The following is a 27,543-nucleotide window of genomic DNA, read 5'->3' as shown; positions in this document are numbered from 1 at the left end:
CAGAAGTATTTGTTTAGCACATTTGCTTTTTCCTTATCACTCTCCACATATCGGTTCCCAGCATCTTTTAGTTTAGCAATTCCATTTTTCATCTTCCTTCTTTCACTAACATATCTGAAAAAATTTTTGTCTCCCTTTTTTACATTTTTAGTCATTTGTTCTTCCGCCTGTGCTTTCACCAGATGTATTAGAGAATGACACGGGGGAAAAAAATCTGTCCCCATCACTGCCCTGTCACCAGACCACTGTCCCCTTCACCGCCCCATCCCCACCGTCCCCTTCACCGCCCCGTCCCCACCGCCCCGTCCCCTTCACCACCACTTCCCTCTCACCACCTCACCGCCCTTCAGTGGCCCGAGAATCTTCCTCCCTCCCCCTTACCTTCGCGGCATAAAGAAACTTAAGGGAGGGAAGGTACACAATCCTTTCCCTCTCTCCCTCCGGCCAAATCTATTTCCCTCCCCCTTACCTTCGCGGCGCTTTAAAAAAGAAACTGATGCCGGCGAAGCCTACCTGTGCCACCCTGCAGTCGCATGTGTGTGGGAGGAAGCTTCTCCTCTGACAATTGTCATTTTATAAACACAAATAAAACAGAGCAAGGTTCAACAAAATCCATTTCCCCTCCCTTTCACAAATATCCCCTTCACTATTGTAAAAACTGAACAAATCAAATTACTACAGAATGCTATATAGAAAAATCAAGCTAACAGAATTAGTCACACATAGCAAGAATAATGTTAGGGGAGTGCAACTAGGGCAACTGCCCCCTGGTCAGAGAGTGAGCCCTAAGTCAGCTGGAAGCTAAAGAAGCCTGAACTTTGCGGTCCCCAGTTATGTCTAATACCAGTTTTAGCAGGATATATATTTCAAATCTGAAATATTCTAATCACAAAATATAAAATAAATTTAATTTTTTCTTTTTGTTGTTTGGTAATTTTATTCTTCAAATCACATTGGTCTCAGGCTTTGGTTTGAGGTTCCTTCTGTCTTCATCGTGGCATGGCTGGCTCCTGAAGGTCAAATAGGCGCAAGAGGAGCTGGGGAGAACATGCCGAGTCTGACACGGGTGCAATTTTTTTTACCACAGGAGTAAGACTTTTCACCGCTCCCACGGGGCGGTAAAAGGTCTTGTCCCCATTCCTGCGGGGCGGTGAAAGGTCTTGTCCCCATTACTGTGGTAAACCAGTTGCAAATGTCTCAATTCCTGCGGATTTACTGCGGTGACCCGCAGTAAACGGTCCCCGTGTCATTCTCTAAGACATATCTTTCTCTTGGCTTCTTTCAGTTTCACCCTGTAGTCCTTTCTGCACTCCTCTTCATGGGTTTTTTATATTTCATGAACACCAACTCTTTCGCCTTTATTTTCTCTGCCACTAGTTTGGAGAACCATATCGGCTTCCTTTTTCTCTTGTTTTTATTTATTTTCTTCAATAAAGGTCCGTAGCCACTTTTATCGCTCCTTTCAGCTTAGACCACTGTCTTTCCGCTTCTCTTATGTCCTCCCATTACTCAACCTGTGCATTATCACAGTCCCTCTGGACTTACATTTTTTTTTTTTTAATTATTTATTTATTGAAATTTTACATAATTCACAACACAAGAATATTCCTCTTGTACAAGTAAAACAGAAAAGAAACAAATTAAACAAACTCGCATTTACTGCTATCAGGAAAAATTCATTCTTTCTTAGACCACTAACTCAGGAGGGAGAGGAGATGAATATATTGAAGAGATAACAAGCATAAGTAATAACTATCCTCTTGAAAGGCTTAACAGTCTTTAACCCCCTCTTTTCTTCCTACTCTTAAACATTCCGGGAAGCAAGATTCTTTAAATCTAAAAAGGTGCGTAGCTGTTCTGGTGCATAGTAGACATATTTAACACCTTGATATTTAATCAAACATTTGCATGGATATGCTAATAAGAATGTCGCTCCAAGGGTCAAAGTCTCTACTCTCATTGCTAAGAATAATTTTCTTCGCTCCTGCGTTGTTCTCGTGACGTCTGGAAAAATCCATACTTTCTTTCCTAGAAACATTTGTTGAGGATTTTGGAAATATAAATGCATAATTGCATTCATATCTTGTTCGAAAACAAAAGATATGAACATTGTGGCTCTGTCTGTGGATTTGGAAAGAGTAGTTTCTAATAGTTCAGTAACATTGTTAAATGTTCCTCTGCACCTGGGTCGGTTCCTTCAATTTTCTTTTTCGGCAAATAATAAATTCTATTAAGTGGAGGTATATGTTCAGGGGAAAACTTTAATACTTCAATTAAATACCTTTTCCACATATCAATAGGTGTAACCCCCAAGGCCTTTGGAAAGTTCAACAGACGCAGATTCAATCTTCAGTTGTAATTTTCTATTTGTTCAATTTTTTTTACTCAAAATTGTTCTATCCTTTATCAAATTATTAGTTATAGCTTGAATATTTACCACATTGTCCTTAACCTCTTTTATCTCCGTTGAAAATTCATCTTTAGTTTTCACCAAGGATTTCCCCAAAGCGTACACAGTACTTACAAGGATTGTCAAATCATGTGAAGATCTGTCTACCTTGTTGTTTAGCCTCTCGAGAGAGTCCCAAATTTTCTCGAGAGTAATCGCCTCCGACTTAGCTGGTTCAGAGCCAGTAACAATACTGGCTCTCACTTCCCCCTGCTCTCCTCCTGTTCTCGCGAATCCGAGCCCCTGATAAGGGGCCTCCCCAGCGTTCACTTCCGCAGAGGAAGCCTCCGTTCGGGCCGCGAGTTGAGCAGGGTGCGGGGGCGGAGCAGGCTCCGGAGGGGAGAGAGAAACCTCTTGCCCGAAATCTCCAGCCGCTCTTCCGGCCGGAGAAAGCCCGAGTCTGCCTCCCGGAGTTTCGGGGCCAAAAGAAGCTGCAGCAAAGTCCAGGATAGAACGTTGAACAGGGGTAGACGTCCGGACCACAGAGGGCTCGGCTCGGACGCTACCCTTCCGTTTTGAATGGGGCATCACGAGGTAGGAGAAAGAAAATTTCCTGGACCGCTGGTGTAATCGCAGGCTTCACGCTGCCGCCATCTTAACTCCTCCCCTCTAGCTCCTGGACTTACATTTTTACAAATATTTAGCTGTTCACAGTGTGTTTCATATAACGATTCTTAATTTCCAGTAGTATTTATACTAAGACTACTCTGCACAAACTTTCATTCCTGGGAAATTCATCAAGGAGTTGAACCTGTTTGGTGGTTTTTATTCCTCTTGCCTGGCCTTTATTTTCCATTTTCTCAGGCAAATCTCTGACATGGGGGTATATTCTGTATAGTTACAGTCCTTTTCATGTTTTGGATATCACTAGCACAGCCGGACACATCTCAATCAGCTGACCCAGGATTCACCATATGCTACACCTGCAAGGTGTTTTTTGTCCTGTACTTTGCATACGATTTTGTGAGAACAGTAGTGAGTTTAGAAGTAGGCCGCTGTCCAGGCCTACCTCAAAGGAGACCTCACACGCTATATACTGGTTTCAATAAGTATGTATTTATTTAGTCAATCAATAACAGCTTACAGAAATAAATCATTTAGCATATAGCGTAACAGAAAGTGATCTTCAGGCCTGAGGATCCTCTGATGTCTGTTCTGTTCACTTCCTCCTAAAGGCCTGTTTTTTATACATTTCTTGGTGGTCAACACCACGTTGGCCTAAATCACCTGATACATCTTTATTGGCTATTTTCCTATGCATCACTACCTAACTAAACTCATTTATTGGCTGGTTTACTTGCGTCATGATATACGTTTGCTCTGTTTACCGTAAGACCTAACCTTTTCCCGTAAATGCCTCTTCCTTATACCATATAAGCAATTCCGAGCATCAAAACCCCCTCCCAGCTGTGGTGTCCTAACACATTTCTGGCATCTGGTGTTAGATGATAATTCTTGAGAATTCTATTTTCTGACCATGGGCTGTGTTCCTCTTTCTTGAGAATTCTATCTTCTGACCATGGGCTGTGTTCATCTTTGCATGATATCTGGCTGGGTGCGGCCCTAATACCAAACCTCAGCATTAGGACCTGTTATTTTCTCTCAAGTTTCACTGACACAGTAGCTAACTTGGCTTAAAGACAGTGTATTTCCCCATCCTTGTATGCCTTCTGGTAAATGGTGTGAAATATCTTTTCACAGTTAATCTACTGTTTTTATCAGCTGCAGAGATAGATATCAGTTGCAGGGAGAGAGAGAGAGAGAGAAGTTTCTGTGAGCTCTGGTTGCTTTTTATCCTGCTTCACCTGTTTTTATATCAGGACTTACAAGGATCTTTCCATACCAGAATTTTCCATGATCTTCCTTCTTTCCATCTCCCTCCTCCTCTCATCCCCTCTTCAAAGCCCCTCCAAGTGGCTTTGACATCTGGGCACTCGGTGAAGGGTTAGATTGTGTCAGTGACTGTACAGCATAGGCCCAGGGCTATGTGCTAGGAATTGTATATGATAAAAATGAAAGGGACAAGTGCCCACCCTTACTATACTACTGAGGACAGAACAGCATATCATGTCGCAATGCACTTATTACTTACAATACTAAAATAAGCAGTCAATGATTAAGATATTGTTCGAAGCAGAAATTACATGGGCATTTAAGCTCTAAATAAATGACTTATACCTTTAGGGTTATACTGCTGTGTTGGAAACATCAGCATAGATTACTGATGTAGTGGGGATAGATGGTGGCTCGTGGGAGGGGAAATCAGCTAATAGCGTTTCATAGGGAGGTACATTAAAAATCAGCCAAGTCAAGATTATCAAAAATGTGTATGGGTCTGTGTAGGAGTCTCTATTTCAACATTTGGGATAGTTCGGGCAACTAGGCATCTGCAGGGGTTCATAATTTAATCTGATACATTTTAATATATTCCTTTTTTTATGGCTTCATCCTGTTATGAGCATACTACATCCAAAAGGGATGGAGAGATAAATTAACAAGTTAGATTATTTCCATGCTCTTCCAAAATAGCTGGGATCAGTGCAGACTCGGCTGGGTCCAGACGCCAGGGGTGAAAGTCCAGGTAACCACATCAAATCTTACGTCATCATCCTTCAGCTGGGCTCATTACTTCTTCTTCACTGCACTTCTCCTCAGCTTAGCAGCAAGAAAGGGGATGGAAAGAATCTAATTGGAAGGGAAAATAACTAGGGAGCTATTGTGGGAGTCAAAACAGGATGAAAATGCATAAAGTCACAATCAAGAAAAACACATTAATCTTGCAATAGGGCTGTTAGAAATAATTACCAACACATGAAAATATATATATACTAATACTGCATGAGTCCATAAAAGAGTTAAAGTGCAAATTAATAAGTCCATAATTAAAGCTGTAGAAGTTCAAGGTCATAAAGATCATCCTTTGGTAGCAACAGTCAGGAAGCCTTTACTGGTAAGTCTAGGCGCTTATCAGGTTCCTTCTCTGGTCGCAAGATTCTTCCGTTGGGGCTCATCCGTCATCAGGGTTTCATACGGCTGAAAATCTTTCAGCGATGATATTTCAAATAGCATTAGTCCATAATTATGCAAATAAGTCATTAATAGACATTAAAAGGATGTAAACACGGATTCTCATGTAGCATACAGCTTCCTCTGATATGGCAATTGTCTTTGTGAAGTGATCCATAATTAATAAGGCAGAAATATCTATACTGTATATATCATCTAACTTGTTTCCAACAATACCTGAGCAATATTACTAACAGGATAGGTACAGCATTAAAAGATGACATACAAAAGAGAACAAAAACTTATCTGCTTTAATTCAAATAGACTAAGGTCTAATATATGTATTGGCTGAATTATATTTGTCAGCCTAAGGGAGTAATAGTTACAATGACATATGATGTTCAAAGGACAGGAGTAATATGCTAAACATAAATATGAATTAACAAAGAGTCAAACCCAAGCAAAAGGATGGCTAAGCTATAGCCTTAGACATATTAACACATAGATTATATTGAAACATACTAAAATAAAGAGGATAAACCCTAAAAATTAAAATAAAATAGGATTTATGGGAGAAATGTCCTTCCCATGGGATTCTATCAAATCATGGGTTCAATTTTGTTTGACTCATAATATATTTTTGCTAAGAAACCAAATAAAATCCTACATATTGATTAAAACTAGACAAATTATTTTTTTTCTACCAAACCATGCACAGCCTACAATGGGTTAACAGTACAGTGCATGAAAAAAGCAGAAGTTACTTTTGCTTCGGTGTGTTAGCACGACATTAATTAATATTACCATTTGGGATAGAAGCGGATCATAAGAACCCTATGCAATATGTTCCAGTTATTGTACAGACATGAATAATGAAAAAACAAAAAGAAAATAGCTTCTGATAATTTCAAGTTAAAGAAATAGAACACTACATTTCCCAGTGTCCCTAAACACAGACACCTCAGCCAGGAAGTAACTATGTATGTTTGTGTAACGGAAAAAGAAGAAGAGGAAGCATAACTCATTTCTTAAACTTTGATCACAGACAAAGAATAAGGTTTGAAATCGTTGTGGTGAGTAGTGAAAAAATAAATCGTCTTTCTTTATATTGATAATTATAGAGAGCGCTCATAAATGGAAATCCACTCGTATTTCCAAAAACATTGAATTTGACACAGGGCACAATACAACAGATAATGACTCATGGTAACATAAAAGACTGTAGCGCTGAAAAATAGACAGACATTAATTGCTAGCAAATATTAAGGTAGTGCCCCTCTTGTATAATTCTTTTTTTTTTTTTTTTTAGAGTACTCATAAAAATCATTAGGTGTTCTCTTCAAGTGCACTGTAGTTTTTCCTAACTCTAGAAAACAAATGATCGTTAGTAATGGGAAAAAGTGAGGTGATGGGAAACGCCCATAATAAAAATCCCAGACCTAGAAAGACAAAGGGTGCGTTTATTTTTACATTGCCAGTTATCATACTTAATGCCTGTTAGTTATTTGGTTAGACATAATCACTTGTCACAAACCCTTCCTATCTACGTACACTATCTTTATATATTCCCTTCATTGCCAATCTAACATAACACTTTCTATTGACTCTTATCCCTTCTTTCCAATACTGTTTGTCTTTATATATAAAAACAATAATGATCTCAAATCTTTTCTGTAATTTTGTTCTCTTTCTCAAAAACAATCCTTTATAATTCCATAGGGGGGGGGGTGAGGGGGATGAGATTGAATGAGACTGAAAGAGGAAGTATATATTTTAACTGCGTTTCAATGTTACCATAAGCTTATTCAATCTCATCCCCCTCACCCCCCCAGTTGTTTTTTTTTCTCTGGTTCGTGACCACAAAAGAACAGGAAACAAAAACCCACGAGAGCAATGCTTTCGCTTTCCCACAAAGTGGTCAGGTCAGTACACAAGCGACAGCTAAAATGTAAAGCAAACAGCATAAACGGAAGAACAAAGGAAGCCATCAGACAGCATGACAAGCTGAAAATATTACAGTAAAACACAGACTCAGAGCTATGCCAAGGCTAGAAGACCCCTCTTGTTAGTAGCAAAAAAATAAAACAGAAATAATATAATTAGCAAATGGTGTGGTCAGTTTGGCAAGCCATCACAGTCCACCCCTCTGGGTGGTCAATAATATACAAATCTACAGGGAGAGATTGGGATGGTAACAGGAACGGAGGAGCTTGTTTTAGGTCAGACTAATAATGGAAAAATGTATGTGTAAGAGGGGTTTATAGCCATTGAGCCTTTAGAAAAGGCTCAATGGAAGAACGAGATAAAAGAAGTCAGGCATCAGTTCCCCAACACTTATGATAATGAAGGTTCACCAAGATGCATGCTGACAGAAAATGGATATATATAGATAACAGTAATAGGTCAGATTTAGAGATTATTTACCAAAGAGATATATATAGGTGACTGATTTCACATGGCACCAACGAAATACAATATCACTATACAATGTAATATTACAAAATGATTAACCTGTGGACAGAAAAAAATGGAAGTCAGGCGTTAGCCGAGCAGAGGAAATAATTCAACCAGCAATCGAATCAGAGTCTGCACCAAAAAGAAAAATTAAAGGAGAGTAAAAAAGAAGGTATATAACGGGAAGTGTTAGTGGGTGACAATACAGCTGCGTTGAACTATATCTATGTTTTCCTAGTCACTCTTCTTGGTTCTATTCTGGCTGCGCTACCCACCAGTGATTAACTACGCTTATGTATGCTGACCACGCTTATATATGCTGACTACGCTTCCCGCCAGCCCTGAACTTATCCTGACTCCTGAACTATATCCTGGCTACGTTTCCCGCCAGTCGTGAACTTATCCCTTATTCCTAAACTTTATCCTGGCTGCGTTTCCCGCCAGTTTTTAATTTTTATTCGGACTTCGTTACCCGCCCGTTTGCGAAGGACCTGTAGGACAATTGAGGATGGGAGCCCGGTCCCGGGCAAATCAATGTAAAGTACCGCTCCAGGGTCCGGGATCATCCAAATTTGACACCACTGGGCCTATGAAGGGAAAAAACAAACAGGATTAGTAATGAAGGAGAAAGCAGTGTTTAAGGCAGACCATATTCCATTGCTGGTTTTAAACTAGAAAAAGAAAGAAACGGCATAAAAGGGGAAGCAAAATAACACAGCAAATCTGCAAGAAAATAAGGAAGTTTAGGTAGAGACACTGCATAAGTACAAGCATGAAACCCAGAAACACAATTTTGGCCAAAAGTAATGGAGAGGCAATCTGACAAGCAGATTTTAAGCCTGCAATCCAGTGAGGTCGCTTAAGGAGCGTGTCTTAATCCCCTCTTTCACAGTTGAGGGTCACCACTGAAGTAGGCCGCTGTCCAGGCCTACCTCAAAGGAGACCTCACACGCTATATACTGGTTTCAATAAGTATGTACAGTGGTGCCTCGCATAACGGACGCCTCGCACAGCGAACGCTGCGCACAACGAACTTTATGTCTTGATCCGTACAACGAACTTCGTTTCACACAACGAAGTCGCCCGAGCTGCATCCTTCCGCGCAGGCACTGCGCTTAACTGCCCTCTCTCCGCCTGGTTCCCTCTTGCCCCCCCCCCCGACTCCCCGACACGATCGGGGCAAAAAGGAGCCCAAGCCCTCTTGCCCCGCCGATTCCCCAACTCCCCACACAATATCGGGCCAGGAGGGAGCCCAAGTCCTCCTGGCCACGGCGACCCCCTAACCCCACCCTGCACTACATTACGGGCAGGAGGGATCCCAGGCCCTCCTGCCCTCGACGCAAACCCCCCCTCCCCCCAACGACCGCCCCCCCCCCAAGAACCTCCGACCGCCCCCCCAGCCGACCCGCGACCCCCCTGGCCGACCCCCACGACATCCCCAACCCCCTTCCCCGTACCTTTCTGTAGTTGGCCGGACAGACGGGAGCCAAACCCGCCTGTCCGGCAGGCAGCCAACGACGGAATGAGGCCGGATTGGCCCATCCGTCCCAAAGCTCCGCCTACTGGTGGGGCCTAAGGCGCCTGGGCCAATCAGAATAGGCCCGGGAGCCTTAGGTCCCTCCTGGGGGCGGGGCCTGAGGCACATGGGCCCAACCCGACCATGTGCCTCAGGCCCTGCCCCCAGGAGGGACCTAAGGCTCCCGGGCCTATTCTGATTGGCCCAGGCGCCTTAGGCCCCACCAGTAGGCGGAGCTTTGGGACGGATGGGCCAATCCGGCCTCATTCCGTCGATGGCTGCCTGCCGGACAGGCGGGTTTGGCTCCCGTCTGTCTGGCCAACTACAGAAAGGTACGGGGAAGGGGGTTGGGGGTGTCGTGGGGGTCGGCCAGGGGGGTCGCGGGTCGGCTGGGGGGGCGGTCGGAGGTTCTTGGGGGGGGCGGTCGTTGGGGGGAGGGGGGGTTTGCGTCGAGGGCAGGAGGGCCTGGGATCCCTCCTGCCCGTAATGTAGTGCAGGGTGGGGTTAGGTGGTCGCCGTGGCCAGGAGGACTTGGGCTCCCTCCTGGCCCGATATTGTCGGGGAGTTGGGGAATCGGCGGGGCAAGAGGGCTTGGGCTCCCTTTTGCCCCGATCGTGTCGGGGAGTCGGGGGGGCAAGAGGGCTTGAGCTCCCTTTTGCCCCGATCGTGTCGGGGAGTCAGGGGGGCAAGAGGGCTTGAGCTCCCTCTTGCCCCGATCGTGTCGGGGAGTCGGGGGGGGCAAGAGGGCTTGAGCTCCCTCTTGCCCCGATCGTGTCGGGGAGTCGGGGGGGGCAAGAGGGCTTGAGCTCCCTCTTGCCCCGATCGTGTCGGGGAGTCGGGGGGGCAAGAGGGCTTGAGCTCCCTCTTGCCCCGATCGTGTCGGGGGTGCCAGGGACCACACGGAGTCACCCACCGTACCACCCGATTCGGGTAAGCGCAGGTATCGGTGGGTGGCTTATTTGCGGGGGGGGGTGCCTTATTTTACATTTTTTTCTAAAAAGGGGGGGCTGTCTTATTTGATGGCCCTGCCTTATCATCGGGGAAACACGGTAGAAAAAAAAAAAAATGAACAGTTAAGTCCCAGTTTTTGCCGCTGAGACTCTGCCCTCTCACTGTAAAATTAGACTCTACTTAGTCTGTCTTTAAATTTAAAAAATGTGTGTTGTTTTAAAAAACAATTATGTTTTTAGATGTATCTAAATAAAAATAATAACCAAAAATTTATCTTTTTTTATGTCATCTTAGCATATTTTATGCTACAGAACGAATTATTTTTTTTAACATGTATTGTTATGGGAAAACGCGTTTCACACAACGAACGTTTCACATAACAAACTTGCTCCTGGAACGGATTAAGTTCGTTGTGTGAGGCACCACTGTATTTATTTAGTCAATCAATAACAGCTTACAGAAATAAATCATTTAGCATATAGCGTAACAGAAGGTGATCTTCAAGCCTGAGGATCCTCTGATGTCTGTTCTGTTCACTTCCTCCTAAAGGCTTGTTTTTTATACATTTCTTGGTGGTCAACACCACGTTGGCCTAAATCACCTGATACATCTTTATTGGCTATTTTCCTATGCATCATTACCTAACTAAACTCATTTATTGGCTGGTTTACTTGCGTCATGATATACGTTTGCTCTGTTTACCGTAAGACCTAACCTTTTCCCGTAAATGCCTCTTCCTTATACCATATAAGCAATTCCGAGCATCAAAACCCCCTCCCAGCTGTGGTGTCCTAACACATTTCTGGCATCTGGTGTTAGATGATAATTCTTGAGAATTCTATTTTCTGACCATGGGCTGTGTTCCTCTTTCTTGAGAATTCTATCTTCTGACCATGGGCTGTGTTCTTCTTTGCATGATATCTGGCTGGGTGCGGCCCTAATACCAAACCTCAGCATTAGGACCTGTTATTTTCTCTCAAGTTTCACTGACACAGTAGCTAACTTGGCTTAAAGACAGTGTATTTCCCCATCCTTGTATGCCTTCTGGTAAATGGTGTGAAATATCTTTTCACAGTTAATCTACTGTTTTTTTCAGCTGCAGAGATAGATATCAGTTGCAGGGAGACAGAGAGAAAGAGAAGTTTCTGTGAGCTCTGGTTGCTTTTTATCCTGCTTCACCTGTTTTTATATCAGGACTTACAAGGATCTTTCCATACCAGAATTTTCCATGATCTTCCTTCTTTCCATCTCCCTCCTCCTCTCAGTTTTAACAAGGGTTACACCTAATCAGTTACACCCTTGCTTCTATCTGATCTGTGTGCTGTTTTTCTCTTCCAAACAGGATTATCCAGGTTTTTTCTTCATGCCTTTCATTGTTTATACAGTTCTTTTCAGAGAGTGGCTACCTTAAGATCATCACATACAATCATAACCAATTCCTACTCTTTTGTCGTGCACATAAGTTCTTCATCCCCTAAACTGTACCGTTCCCTTGGGTGACATTGCATTTCTAAACATTAAATTTTAGCTGCCAAATTTCAGACCATTCTTCAAGCTTCACCAGGTTTTTCTTCATGTTATTCACACCATCCAGCATGTTTACTCTATTGCAAATTTTGGTATCATCCATAAAGAGGCAAATCTTACCCGACAATCCTTCATCAATATCGTTTGCAAAAATGTTAAAAATAATAGGCCCAAGAACAGAACCTTGAGGCACACCACTGGTAACATCCCTTTCCTCAGAGCAATCTCCATTGATCACTTCCCTCTATCGCTTTCCACTCAACCAGTTCTTGACCCAGCCCGTCACTTTGGGACACATCCCGAGGGCGCTCAGTTTATTTATTAGACGTCTCTGTGGAACACTGTCAAAGGCTTTGCTAAAATCTAAATTCACTACATCTAGCGCACATCCTCTATCCAATTCTCTGGTCACCCAGTCAAAGAAATTGATCAGATTTGTCTGACAAGACTTACCTCTAGTGAATCCATGTTGCCTCAGGTCCTGTAATCAAAAGGATTCCAGAAACTTGACCATTCTCTGTTTTAAAAGCGTTTCCATTAATTTGCTTACCACAGAAGTCAGATTTACCGGCCTGTAATTCCCTACTTCTTCCTTACTTCCACTTTTGTGGAGAGGGACCACATCCGCCCTTCTCCAGTCCTCCGCTATCACTCCCAACACTAGAGACTTGTTGAAAAGGTCAGTCAGTGGAGCTACCAGAACTTCCCTAAATTCCTTCAGCACCCTTGGATGTACACCATCCGACTCCATCGCTTTGTCTACCTTTATTAAGCTAGCTCCTCATGAACAAAACTCTCTAAAAATCGATCAGGGTCTATTACTCCTCCATCCCTATTCATATTTGTCTTCTGCGGTTCTGCTCCCGGCGCTTCAGCCGTGAACACAGAACAGAAATATTTGTTAAGCAATTCGGCCTTTTATTTATCAGCTTCTACATATTCCTCCCCTTCACCTTTGAGTGTCACAATGCCACTTTTGCACTTCTTCCTATCATTAATATATCTAAAAAATGTCTTGTCTCCCCGTTTTACCGTGTCAACTATTTCTTTTTTCCATTTGCATCTTTGCTTTTCTGACTACACAACCAGCCTTTCTTAACTTTTCCAGATATTTTTATCTGTCTTCCTCTCTCTTCGATCTTTTGTAATTTATGAAAGCTAACCTCTTATTCCTTACCTTCTCAGCTACTACTTTTGAGAACCAAAGCGGCCTTCTTTTCCTCTGACTTTTACTTACTTGCCTCACAAAAAAGTTTGTCGCCCTTACAATCGCTCCTTCCAGATTTGCCCACTGCATTTCCACTTCTTCCACTTTTTAAAGTCTAGAACCTTTGCTTTTGAATAAGCCCTCTCTATACCCATCTTAATATTAAACCGTACCATGCAATGATCAGTGGATGCCAGATGATCACCCACTGTAACATCAGAAACACTTTCCCTGTTTGTAAGCATTGAGTCCAGCATGACCCCATCCCACGTGCGTTCCATTACCAACTGCTGACACAGTTCTCCTTGTAGAGAATCCAGGATCTCCCTACTTCTAGAAGACCCTGCAATAGGGATACCTCAATCAACATCTGGCATGTTAAAATCACCTGTTAGTCTTCCTCTTTTTTAGATTTATTCTGAATGTCTATAATTAAATCTCTACTTCTTCCATCTGTGAGGGAGGCCTGTATATCACACCAATGTATATTGATGTGACCTGTTTAAGTGTTACGATATTAAATGTATTTTGAGCTTAATAAAGCAAAAATAAAATCCCAGAACCCTATTTAGCAGATCGCATTGGAAACATCCAAATCCTGCCTATGTCCCGTCCACAGAACTCACGTCTATCTGAAGCCCAAACTGCGCTGAAAAATAGACCTCCTTACAATGCCTATAAGACCTAGTTTTACAATTGCTATGTAGCTTGTTATCTTACTCTATAGCACACTGGTTAAAGGTACAGCCTTCTACATAGATGTTCCTAGATCAAATCCAACTCACTACCTCTGACAGAAAATAAATAAATGAAAACATTAAACAGAATTTTTTAAAAATGGTAAAATACAGTTATTAAAAAAAATAGCATAAATCTGCCATGCTAATAACTTCAGAATTATAACATTAAGGACATTGGTAGAATGTCTAACTCACACCTAAATAAATGATTCTGTAAAGGACGTCTAAAATTGGATGTCCAACTGACGCTGAGCATTGTTGAGTGCGATTCTACAAAGTGCTTCTAATGAGGACACCCAAACTAAGCCAAAATTTAGGTGCACTTTGCAGAATTTGGCCCTAAATGTCTGACCTGCATGATAAATACAGATATGTCTAAAACCAGCTTTGGTTATGGGTACTTGGATGATCAGGCTTTTTGATCATCCAGGTACCCATTTAGACCATTTTTTAGACATTTTTCTTTTTTGATTATGAGCCCCATAATGTCTATAGTCATAAGATTTGTATGGCATGTTTTGGGGGATTTTGTGATAGAGCAGTTACAATGAAGATTACAGAAAAAATTGTTCAGAAAATTCTAAAAAGCAATGGATCTAATTTTTTATATCATAACTGCCTTTTCTAGTGCAAAGGGTACAGTAGTCTTGAAAAGTGGGTTCATTCTCCCAAACCTTCAAGTTTTACAGAACGCATCATCTACATTTTCAGCTCCGTCTCTTTGTGTCACTGGACAGCACCACACCTCAGTTTGTCCTTGTACAAACAAGTAGAGAAGGTGCCCTTTATCCGCTCTGCATTTTATTTTTTTTTTTAATCCAAATTTTGAGGCTTTCCGGTGCTGCAGAGGTCCCAGGTTAAATGGTCATTTTTTTCAGTGGAGGAGAGTAAACAGTGGAATGCCGCAGGGATCTGTACTGGAACCGGTGCTATTTAACTTATTTATAAATGATCTGGAAATTGGAACGATGAGTGAGGTGATTAAATTTGCAGATGATACTAAACTGTTCAAAGTTGTTAAAATGTATGTGGATTGTGAAAAATTGCAGGCATGTACCCTGCTTGTCACATATTCTTTGCACTTATTGTGTGCTAAATTTTGCACCTAATACATGGTAAGTTCAAAAACTTTCTGCATGTTAGTGAAAGTACCCTAAAGTTTAAAAACCTAGTTGATATTTTTTTGTCACAGAGCATTATTAATTCTCAATAGTTTTCAGTTTCATGGTACAAGAATAAATATGTCAATAAGGTAAATTTAAAATATTTTAAATCATATTGGACAGATCTGACAGTTAATTTGTTTCTTTGTAGCTTTGTCCAGACACCGAGACAAGGCTCCGTGCTGCTTACACATTTGGAACAACATATCATCTGAGTGTAAGAACAAAAAAGACATATCTTATTTGGTTTCAAGTCCTATAGCAATACATCAGAAACATTGTGATGATTAGTAAAATGGGAAGGTCTGGTGGTCCAGCGGTAAGCCAGGACAGGAGTGATTCCTCCCACCTCCTGTCATACTGACTCCCACCTCCTGGACCTGTAGAAAGCCTACCATGAAAGCCCTTGTGGTCCAGCAGTGAACTGGGGCAGAAGTTATCTTCCTACACTCCTGCACCATGCAGAGCCGCTATCTAAAATGGCTGCTGTGTGTTCCCATGGCAATATCATGGGAATTTGTGAGGTTGCTGTGATAACTTGGGGCAGCCGTTTTAGATAGTGGCTCTGTATAGGGCAGGATCGTAGGAATTCATTCCTACCCCGGTTGACCACTGAACCATCGGGACTTTCAAGGTAGGCTTTCTAGAGGTCTGGGAGGCGGGGTGTTGAGTCGAATGGGACAGGAGACAAGAGATATTGCTGCTGTTCCAGCTCACAGACTCAAATACTGTATAAACAGAAACCCCTATTTTTGGTCCATTTTTTGGCCCAAAAATCTCAGTTTATATTTGGGTATGTATGGTACTTTAAGACCTTGGGACAGAAGAAAAGCTCCACAGCTCAAACCAGTAGACATTCAGCTTATCAGCACTGGCTGAGCAACATGGTCCAATTTTATTGTTTTAATGTATAAAAGTACTGATGTACTAGTAAAAGTACTAGTGTATAAAAGTACTGATTATTTCAAGTTTTTCTAATGCAGTAGTAAATAAACCATATTATCCCAGGACAAGCAGGCAGCATATTCTCACTGATGGATGACATCACCATGGAGCCCCGGTACGGACACTTCAAGAGCTTGAAAAAAGCTCTTGACACCCGCACCATGCATGCGCGGAGGCGCGCGGTCCCTCAGTTCTTTAGTTTCCGTGGAGCTAAGAAGGTGCGTTTTCAACGGCTGTTGAAAAATTTTTCCTTTCGTTGCCTTCCCACTCTCGCGGTTTCCTGACTTTTTGGCAGTTTCTTCTTTTATTGTTTTTCTAAGTTCATCTACTTAAAAAAAAAAACCCCAAAAACCCCTTTCATTTTATTTTTTTATTTTCGTTGTGGGTTAGGCCTTTTGAGGCCTTATGGATTGCCATTTTCTTTTCTCCCCTCTTCATGATTCTTTTCCTGGGCTGGTTTTTCCTGCCCATTCTTCATCAACACGGTTGTGTTGTTGGGGATCTTGTCTTTACAGACATCCTCCTGTTATTATAGCAATTTTGGGGCCTCGACCTTGTCGGTTTTTTCTTTCCTTGCTTTTTTCTTCTTCAGCGCATTTTCATGTGCTTTCTCCAGAATCTGTTTCCAGTCGACGACGCCATCCATCCTGCACCAGTGATCTGGTACCCAGCGTCCTTCCGACACCGGTGGTTTTGATCCATCTTCCAAACCTGTTGCGACTTCTTTCACCTCTTTTCTTAAAGAGATGTGTGACTCTTTATCTATTCCCTTGGAGGCTGAATCCAAAAAATCCAAGGCATTTTTAGATGCTCTTGACTTTGACCAGCCTCCAAGGGAATTTCTCAAGCTGCCTCTCCATGACATTTTAAGAGAGACATTTTACAAAAATCTAGAGACACCCTTGACCATTCCAGGAGCTCCCCGTAAACTGGACTCCTTATATAAGGTTATACCAATTCCAGGCTTTGACAAGCCTCAACTCCCCCATGAGTCTTTATTAGTAGAGTCTACTTTAAAGAAATCCACGGGGGCTAGTGTATATGATTCTGTCCCTCCTGGCAGGGAAGGTAAGGCCATGGATAAGTTTGGCAAAAGGCTGTATCAAAATGCAATGCTAGCGAACAGGTCAGGAAACTATGCTTTCCATTTTTCCTTTTATCTTAAGCATCTTATTCAAAGTTTGTCATCTTTTGAGAAATATCTCCCTGACCGTAAGAAATCAGCCTTTCGCCAAACTTCTTCATCGCTCTTGCAACTGTGCAAGTTCATTGTCAGATCAATCTATGACACTTTTGAGCTGACCTCTAGAGCCACGGCTATGTCAGTGGCTATGCGACGACTGGCCTGGCTCAGAGTGTCCGAACTCGATGTCAATCACCAAGATCGACTGGCCAATGCACCTTGCTTAGGGGATGAGCTGTTCGGAGAATCTATGGACTCTACTACTCAGAAACATTCAGCTCATGAGACTCGATGGGATACTCTCCTTAAGACAAAGAAGAAGACCCCACCTTCTAGGCCTTTTCGTCAACAACCGGCCTACCAACGAAGGTTTGTGGCTTGTCCCTTACCTCAAACACAGCAACAACCCAGGCGTCAGAGGCAGCAACAGAGGCAACCTGCTCGACCTGCCCAGCAGCAACAGCAAGTGAAACCTCCCCCTTCTCAAAAGTCAACTCAGCCCTTTTGACTTGGTTCTCCGGGACATAGCCAATCTTTCTCCTTCTACTCATCTTCCACAGCCCATAGGAGGGCGCCTTATACATTTCATAAGCCGTTGGAAAATCATCACCTCGGACCTGTGGGTCCTCAACATCATCCGCCACGGCTACTCTCTCAACTTTCACACACCTCCTGCCCAAAATCTGCCAAGAGAGTCTGCTTTCAACACTCCTCGGTCTTCCCTCCTTCTTCAAGAGGTTCAATCCCTCCTCCTTCTGAACGCTACAGAGGAAGTTCCTCTAGATCAGAGAGGGCAGGGATTCTACTCCCGTTATTTTCTAGTCCCCAAAAAGACAGAAGATCTAAGACCCATTCTAGATCTTCGCGATCTAAACAAATGCTTGGTCAAGGAGAAATTCAAAATGCTTTCTCTGGCCACTCTTTACCCTCTTCTCAATCAAGGCAACTGGCTATGTTCACTCGATCTCAAAGAAGCATACACTCATATACCGGTCAATCTGGCCTCCAGACAGTACCTACGCTTCATGATCAATCGTTGTCATTACCAATACAAGGTGCTGCCCTTCGGTCTTGCCTCTTCTCCAAGAGTGTTCACCAAATGTCTGATTGTGGTGGCTGCCTTTCTACGATCTCACCACCTTCAGGTCTTTCCTTACCTGGACGACTGGTTAATCAAGGCCAATTCATCTCAGACTGTTCTCCTGGCCACCAACCAAACCATCATGTTTCTTCAACTTCTGGGGTTCAAGATCAATCTACCCAAATCTCATCTCATCTCCACTCAGAGACTTCAATTCATCGGAGCTGTCTTGGACACAGTCCTCATGAGAGCGTTCCTGCCATCCAACCGTCTTCAAACGCTTCAATCTCTATGTCAGCAGGTGCTTCAACTTTCCATCTCTGCCAAGCAAATGATGGTACTCTTGGGTCACATGGCCTCCACAGTTCATGTCACACCCTTCGCACGTCTTCACCTGCGCACTCCTCAATGGACCCTAGCTACCCAGTGGTCCCAAGCGATGGATCCTTGCTCACGTCACATATCTGTCACATCATCTCTTCGTCAGTCTCTACAATGGTGGTTGATATCCTCAAATCTATCCAGAGGTCTTCTGCTCCATCTACCTCCTCATCAACTAGTCATCACCACCGACGCCTCCCCTTATGCCTGGGGAGCTCATTTGTACGAGTTCCAAACTCAAGGCCTTTGGACAGCCCAGGAAAAGAAGCATCACATCAATTTCCTGGAACTCAGAGCGATGTTTTATGCCCTCAAGGCCTTCCAACATCTTCTCTACCCTCAAGTTCTCCTGCTGTGCACAGACAATCAAGTTGCGATGTACTACATCAACAAGCAGGGTGGGACGGGCTCTCGCCTCTTTGTGCCAGGAAGCCCAGAAGATCTGGACTTGGGCCATAAATCACCATCTATTCCTGAAAGCTATCTACATTCAGGGAGAAAAGAATTCCTTAGCGGACAAGCTCAGCAGAATTCTCCAGCCTCACGAGTGGACACTCGATCCTTTCACTCTACAGTCCATCTTCGCTCAATGGGGCACTCCTCAGATAGATCTCTTTGCAGCTCCTCACATTCACCAGCTGCCCCTATTCTGCTCCAGACTCTACTCTCCTCACCGTCTGGCAGCGGATGCATTTCTCCTCGACTGGTCCAATCTGTTCCTGTACGCTTTCCCTCCTCTGCCTCTCATGTTGAGAACCTTGTTCAAGCTCAAGAGGGAACGAGCTACCATGATTCTGATAGCTCCGAGGTGGCCCAGGCAACATTGGTTCTCCCTTCTACTTCAACTCAGTTCCAGGGAACCTTTTCTTCTTCCACTGTTTCCTTCTCTGCTTACACAGCATCAGGAGACTCTTCTATATCCCAACCTCCAGTCTCTGCACCTGACAGCTTGGTATTTCTCGGGCTGACTTCTCATGATACTCTTTTGTCTCAGCCCGTTCGTTCCATTCTAGATGCCTCCAGGAAACCAGCCACTCTGCAATGTTACCATCAGAAGTGGACAAGATTTTCTTCCTGGTGTCTTCTTCACCATCTTGAACCCACTTCCCTGGCAGTGGAGACATTTTTGGATTATTTGCTTTCTTTGTCTGACTCTGGCCTTAAGTCTTCTTCCATCAGAGTCCATCTCAGTGCCATTGCTACCTTCCATGAGCCGGTTTATGGAAAACTTCTCTTAGCTCATCCCCTGGTGTCCAGGTTCATGCGAGGTCTTTTCAATGTGAAACCACCTCTAAAAGCCCCTCCTTTTATCTGGGATCTCAATGTGGTTCTTTCCGCCTTAATGAAGCCTCCATTTGAACCTTTGGCTACCACTCCTTTCAAGTTTCTCACTTGGAAGGTACTTTTCCTTATTGCTCTTACCTCTGCCAGGAGGGTCAGTGAGCTACATGCACTAGTTGCAGATCCACCTTTTACGGTCTTTCATCATGACAAGGTGGTTCTACGTACACATCCAAAGTTTCTCCCTAAGGTTGTCTCTGAATTCCATCTCAACCAATCCATTGTTCTGCCTGTCTTTTTTCCGAAACCTCACTCTCATTCTGGGGAACAGGCTTTGCATACTTTGGATTGTAAAAGGTCTCTAGCTTACTATCTAGAGCGTACGAAACCCCACAGATCAGTTCCCCAACTTTTTCTGTCCTTTGATCCGAATAAATTGGGACGTCCTGTTTCTAAACGTACGTTGTCTAATTGGCTGGCAGCGTGCATTTCATTCTGTTATACTCAGACCGGACTGACACTGGAAGGTTCTGTCACGGCCCATAGAGTCCGAGCGATGGCAGCATCTGTAGCTTTCCTCCGTTCCACTCCTATTGAGGAAATCTGCAAGGCTGCTACTTGGTCCTCAGTTCATACTTTTACATCTCATTATTGTCTGGATGCATTCTCCAGACGGGATGGACACTTCGGCCAATCTGTTTTGCAAAATTTGTTTTCCTAATGGCCAACCTTCCCTCCATCCCTCTTTTTGTTAGCTTGGAGGTCACCCATCAGTCAAGAATATGCTGCCTGCTTGTCCTGGGATAAAGCAAAGTTACTTACCGTAACAAGTGTTATCCAGGGACAGCAGGCAGATATTCTTGCGTCCCTCCCACCTCCCCGGGTTGGCTTCTTAGCTGGCTTATCCTAACTGGGGACCGCGCGCCTCTGTCGGGCGGGAAGGCACTCGCGCGTGCGCGGTGCGGCCTACCAGAACTTTCCAAGTTCTTAGAGTGCAATCACTCTAAAATTGCCCGTTCGGGGCTCCGTCGGTGCCGTCACACATCAGTCAAGAATATCTGCCTGCTGTCCCTGGATAACACCTGTTACGGTAAGTAACTGTGCTTTCGAATCTCCCACCCAAGCATCCCTCAATCTAATACAAGCAAGCATAGGGGACTCGTCCTTCAGATGTCTATGGTGAAATTTCAAGGGGTTGAGAGCCAAATGTAAAAGCCTCCATCAACAGTTCCCGACAGGAGGCCGAGAGATGAGTACTTGACAAAGAGGATATGTAATGGCGAATCTGAAGGTAGGCATAGACATCTGTACGAGGTAGAGTAAATTCCTCACAGAGCAGGTCAAATGGTTTGACCAGACCTTCATCATCAACCAAATGAAACAAAAAATGAATCCCCTTTGCTTCCCAATGCACAAAGCTAGCATTGTCCACCCCAGGAGGAAAACGAGCATTATAGCGCAAAGGTAGAAATGGAGAGACCAGGGGATTGAGGGAATGAAACCTGCAAACCCAGATCCGACAAAGAGGGCAATGCAACAACGCACTGGGCGCAGATTTCCATTTAGAAAGCAAAGGAGAGTGGAGAAACGCACTAAAGTGAGTAGAGGTAAAGCAAGAAAGTTCCAAGGAAGTGTTAGTAAATGTGGAGGTGCCGCTAAAGAGATCATTAATGTGGTGCATTCCACAAGCAATCGTTAAGAAACGAAGATTCAACAACCCCAAACCACCTTTATACCAAGGTAAGGCTGCCCTCTTATAGGGAAGACGAGCACGCTTACCCATCCAGAGGAACCTTTGTACTATGCGCTCAATACGCTTCTCATCATGTGGGGACAGATAGAGGGGAAGAACCTGAAAGACATACAGCCACTGTGATACAACAAGCATGTTATAAAGACTCACCCGACCCAACAAAGAAAGGGGAAGACCTCGCCACAACTGTAACCGTGTCCCAAAGATAGAAAACAAAGAGCCAACATTTAAGGAGTAGTAGCGGGCGAGATCCATAGGAATGTGGATTCCTAAATAGCGAAGCTATGACTCCACCCACCGCAAAGGGAAGGAACCCCGCCAAGAAGTACGAACTGCCGGACTAAAAGGCAAAGCCAAAGATTTGTCAAGATTAAGGGAAAGGCCGGAATGAAAACCAAATTCAGAAATAAGGTCCAACGCGAGGGGCAAAGACGCCTCAGGACTGGTCAGGATTAAAAACATATCGTCCGCAAAGGCCAGCGTCTTCAGAGACTCACCTGCAACCTGAAGGCCCCACACCTCATCGAAGTGTCGTAGAGTACAAAGCAAGGGTTCTAAAAATAGCAGAACAAGTAGAGGAGATAGGGGGCAGCCCTGTCGAGTACCTCGGAAGATAGGAAAGGAATCCGTGCGAGTACCATTAACCAAAAGAGACGCCCTTGGATTAGAATATAAAGAACGGATTGCACTAAGGTAAAACCCCCCCAACCCTACATGTTCAAGGGTAGGAACCAAGAAGGACCAGTTGACACTATCGAATGCTTTAGAGGTGTCCAGGCTAACAAACAACGAGTCAATATTCAATTCCTGGCAATGAGCCAGCGCAAAGAGGACCTTGCGCACATTGCGAACTGAGTGCCGACCCCGAACAAATCCAACCTGGTCTTCATGGATAACAGAAGGAAGAAGAGGCGCAAGACAGTTGGCCAAAAGACGAGAAAACAATTTTAAATCAACATTAAGTAAAGAGATCGGGCGATAAGACCCCGGATCATCTGCCGCCTTACCCGGTTTCAGTAACAAAGTAACCAAGACCTCGTTGGCATAGCGTGGAAAGGAGCCCCTATTTACAGCCGCATTATAGTAGTCAAGTAAGGGCCCGCAAATGCGATGGGAGAGAATACGATAAAACTCACCGGAAAACCCGTCCGGACCAGGAGCCCGACCCAATCGAAGAGATTTAATGGCAACCTGTAATTCTAACGCCTGAAGGGGCTCATTAAGACGAGTTGCTACGGCCGCATCCAAGCGTGGCATGCCCGACGAGTACAAATAGTCAGAAATGAGGTCCCCAGAGATCTCATCCAGTGCAGCATATAGGTGAGAAAAGAAATCAAGAAGCGTGTCCGCCACCTGCGACGTTTTAGTCACTCGACCCCGCCCAGGTGTCTTAAGGGTCATGATCGGTTTGCAGCCCAGGTGAGCATCTACAAGACGGGCCAATAGTCGCCCCGGTCTGTTACCAAATCTATGAAATCGATGTTTGTGGAAGGCCGCCCATTTCATCGAACGAGAGTGGAGCAACGAGTTAAGCATAGCCTGAGCAGACAGATAATGTTCTTGAGTAGCAGGAGAGGGAGCAGCCTGAAAGGCACGCTTAGCTGCGCCAAGATCACGTTGTAGGGCTATAATACTACTGTTAATGCGTTTGTGTCTGGCACAGAGAAAGAAAATAATTTGACCTCGAATCACGGTTTTGGCGGCTTCCCAAAACAAACAGAATCGTCTTGATGTGCATTATGTTGTAGATAATCATCCCATTGAGTCTCCAAAAAGGTTTTAAACTCCACATCCTGGGCCAAATAGAAGAGAAATCGCCAAGAAGAAGAACGAACATAGGACAGATCCAGATTGATATCAATCCAAATTGGAGCATGATCGGAAACGGCCAAAGGGCCAATTTCCGCAGACGAAACTGAGGAGAACTGACCCACGGATACAAAAATGTAATCAATACGAGATCAGGTATTGTGAGCTCTAGAAAGATGGGTATAGTCCTGGGCCTCAGGATGTAAGAGGCGCCAGGGATCCACAACGGAAAGAATATCGCAAAGATCAGCAAGAAGACGTCCTCGAGTCCCAAAAGTAGAGGGAGGGGGCCCTGATTTATCTAATTTGGGGTCACTAACCAAATTGAAATCACCCACCAAGAGCAAAGGATCGCCAGAATATCGGGAGTGAAGAGCAACCAAATCGCGTAAAAATGTCGATTCCGACGAGTTTGGGCCATAAACCACCAATAACAGATAACTCCGGTCCCCCAACGAAATTCGCAAAAGTAAGTGACGACCCTCCGGAGATTTATCAAGGATCTGCACTCCGAGAGGTGAAGATGTCCGAAGCAACACTGCCACACCCCGATGACGTCCAGGGGAAGACGCAAAATAAACCTCCCCCACCCAAGAATGCTGTAATTTAAGATGTTCCTCATCAGTGAGCCGAGTTTCTTGTAAACAGGCAATATCAGTATGATAACGCTGAAGCTCAGCCAAAATTTTAGACCTCTTAATCGGGGAAGTAATGCCTCCTACATTCCAAGAGGTGAGCCTAAAAGGTAGACTTACAGCGGCCAGAAGAAAGAAAAAAGACGACGCAAATATAGACGGAGCCTCCAATATAAGACCTCAGGAGCCCAGCCTCCCCCAGGGCTGTCAGAACCACAGTGTGTCAGGACAGGATACAAGAGGAGAGGAAGAAGCTCAAAAAGTAACACCCCATACAGGCAGAAAAGAAGGAATAAAGAAAAGGAAGAGGAAAAACAAAACCCCAAACTCCCCAGGAGGAGCAGACAATGCAACAAAAAATTCAAACCCAAAAAACAAAACCCCAGCATCAGTGAGAGTAAGCCACTCCCTCCCAAAACTCAACCCAGCCCAACCCAAACCTCCCCCCCCAAAACCAAATCCCAGTTCCCAACACAATCACACCCCTTGTCCCACTAAAGCGGGACTAAGAGAAGGAGTCATGAACCGATGTAACCCAGGCCCCAGACCTTCCCACCCCACCCATAAGTGCTACATCCCACATGTGCATAAAGAGAACCAATCACACAAGCACAAACCCAACCCCTTAGCTCACTCAAACCCACCCCATGCGACCAACTCAAAACCATCCCAAAGGAATAAGACAAAAGCAAGATGGGGAAAACCACACATACAAAGACCAATCAAACTTATGAGGCTTTCCAGGTCGTCAAGTTTCTCTGCCTGACGCTGCACGAGATCTTTAAGGGAGAGGAGGTCAGCCGCCGAAGAAGTGTGCGCCTCCTCCACTAGCGCCACCCGCGACTCAAGCTCCCCCGTGCGCCTCGTGGTTTCTGTTAGCAAGACTCGAGCGATGTAAGCTGCCCAGAGGCCCTCAAAATGCGAATCTAGTGCGCGGACCACCGATGCTGAAAGGGCCTCAATATGAGCCTCAGAGAGAGGCAGCGCGGAACCCGAGTCTGCGGTCGCCATCTTGGCGTCAGATTTGGGAGGCTGCGGTTCTTTATCTTTGTCCTTTCGTATAGTCCGGCCGCTCATTGCAGGGCTAGTGGGGTGGACGAACCAGTCCATGCACTGATCCAAGTCCTGGGAAGGAACAGCAGAAGGCGAAAGCAGGCTAGATGAAGCGGGGAGGATCGTGGGGCCCAGGAGCTCGAGCTAGGCATGTCCTGCTCAGCTCAACACATCACGTGACTTCAGATATAGAATATATAAAAGAAAGCAGAGAACAATAAATTAGGAAGTGCCAATGATCTCAGGACCAAGAAAGGACTAAGCCAGAAATAAACAAGCAGGGAAATGTAAGGATTAGTGATGTCTTGATGAACAGTAATCTAACAGCAAGTCCCATGTCTCATGAAATTTTCGTAAAGAGCCAAACTTCTCAGCAAATATTCTTTCATATTTTAAAGTGACAACAACTGAAGACCACCAAGTGGAGTAGTTAGCAGCAGACAAGTCCTTCAAGTTAGATAGTATCACTTTAATCGCCAAAGTCAATAAGGCATGCAGTAACAATGATACAGGTTCAGAAAGCGGGTGAGTAAACGCCACTGATCCAAAATTGACTATGGCGTAGGTTAAGGACAATTTAAAGGATAGAATTTCTTCAATAGTAGTCCAAATTTGGCACCAAAATGTTTGAAGCAAAGGGCAATCAAACAACATGTGCCATAGGGTACCAGGCATGTTACCACAGGACCAACAAACATTTGAGTGAGGGGGCCCCAATTTGGCAACACGAACTGGGGTTCAGTATGCTTTGTGTAACAAAAAGAAAGCAGATTGTTGTAGAGAGGAGGAGTGAAGGTCCTTACGGACACCAGACCAAATGGATGGCCAGCATTCATCATCAATAGACAGGTCCGTTTCATTATTCTAATAGTCTCGTAATCCAGTATCGGGTTTGAATTTGTGACCTTGTATCAATTTATACCATCGAGAGGCCTCGTGTCTCAGAAGTAGGAATTTAACACAGGCAGATAGATATGATGGATATCCAGAGCATGGGGAAGATGATAGAAGATCTTTTTTTTTAGCATGTGTAAGTTGGAGCCAGCGAAAAAACTGCGATGGGGGAAGGTTGAAAGAGCAGCAGAGATCAGCAAAGGTGAACCACCGCTGGTCATCATACAGTTGACCTATGTTCCAGATCCCATGGTCTTGCCATAGTTTCTAGGGTACCAAATTATTTTTAATCCGAAGTTTAGGATTGTTCCATAATGGTGCAAGCGAGGATGAGCCCCAAGTGATTTCTGAGAAGTGGTCAACTTCATGAATTGCAGTTATAGTAGCTTGGATGATGGGATTCGATAACAGCAGCATTGATTTGCTTATGGCATGAATATATTTCAGTGGTAAGGAGCATAAGGCAGATTCCAACCGAAGCCAAGGAGGTGAAGCTGAGGCTTCAAGAGGATAATTCCATTTGAATCCCTGTCATAGCAAAAAAGATATATGGTATTCATATATGCTAGGGAAAGAGACACCACCATCCTGCGTCGTACATTTAAGCTTCTGCAAACTAATACGAGGTGTCTTATGATTCCACAAAAAAGCAGTGAGGAGAGATTTATTCTTCTTATAAAAGGACCGGTGTAGTAAGCATGGAAGCATACTAAGGACATACGCGATTGTTAGTAAGACCATCATTTTTATGGTGTCAAGGCGACCCCACCACAATAATTTTAGTGGGGACCACATCGTCAGAAGTGAAATGGTCTTGTGCAGGATATATGTCGAGTTGTAAGTCAGTGTGTCTTCGATAGTAGAGCCAAAGTACACTCCCAGATATTTTATCTTCTCCTGTGCCCAGTGGAAACCAAGATTCTTAACTTCAGTACATGCTAACGGGCAGTTGAGAGACATTATCTCAGACTTGGATAAATTGAGTTTATATCCAGAAATCATAGAGTAATTACGTATCAACCTCAATATGTGTGGAAGAGAGGAAGGGGAGGCATAAATCAAAACATCATCAGCATATGCGGAGATTTTAAATTCAAGCTTACCCACCTTATATCCCAAGATGTTGTTGTTAACTCTCAAGGTGATTAATAGGGGCTCCAGTGCCACATTAAAAAGGAGAGGGGACAAGGGACAATCTAGTACCCCGTTTAGGTTGGAAATAGGACGAATAGACATCATTGATAAATTGATTAGTAGTAGGGTTGGAGTAAAGGACACTAATGAGTGAGAGAAAATAGGGAGGGAAACCATACCAGTTTAAAACATGGAAGATATAAGACCATTCTATATGGTCAAATGACTTCTCCGCATCCAAACTGATAGCCAAAATAGGACATTGCGATGTTTGGGCTCCATGAATAATGTTGGCAAGTAATCTAGTATTGTCAGAAGAAAGTCTCCCAGTCATAAATCCTGTCTGATCGGTGGTAATAAGGGTATCCAATACAGATTGCA

At 44.0% G+C, this 27,543-nt stretch overlaps 1 protein-coding gene across 1 annotated transcript in view; it reads left to right on the top strand.

Moving 5' to 3' along the window:
* The window catches only part of TMEM67 (transmembrane protein 67), a 959,807-nt gene that overhangs the window by 418,294 nt on the left and 513,970 nt on the right, over positions 1-27,543 (top strand). The window contains exon 16 of the mRNA XM_033932787.1: positions 15,165-15,230. Within this exon, the coding sequence (XP_033788678.1) occupies positions 15,165-15,230 (66 nt within the window). The remainder of the gene's footprint in view (positions 1-15,164; positions 15,231-27,543) is intronic.

The sequence above is a fragment of the Geotrypetes seraphini genome, chromosome 2, assembly GCF_902459505.1.
Source record: "Geotrypetes seraphini chromosome 2, aGeoSer1.1, whole genome shotgun sequence".
NCBI classification, from domain to species: domain Eukaryota; kingdom Metazoa; phylum Chordata; class Amphibia; order Gymnophiona; family Dermophiidae; genus Geotrypetes; species Geotrypetes seraphini.
The sequence above is the reverse complement of the archived record's forward strand: the minus strand, read 5'-3'. Positions and strand labels throughout refer to the sequence as shown.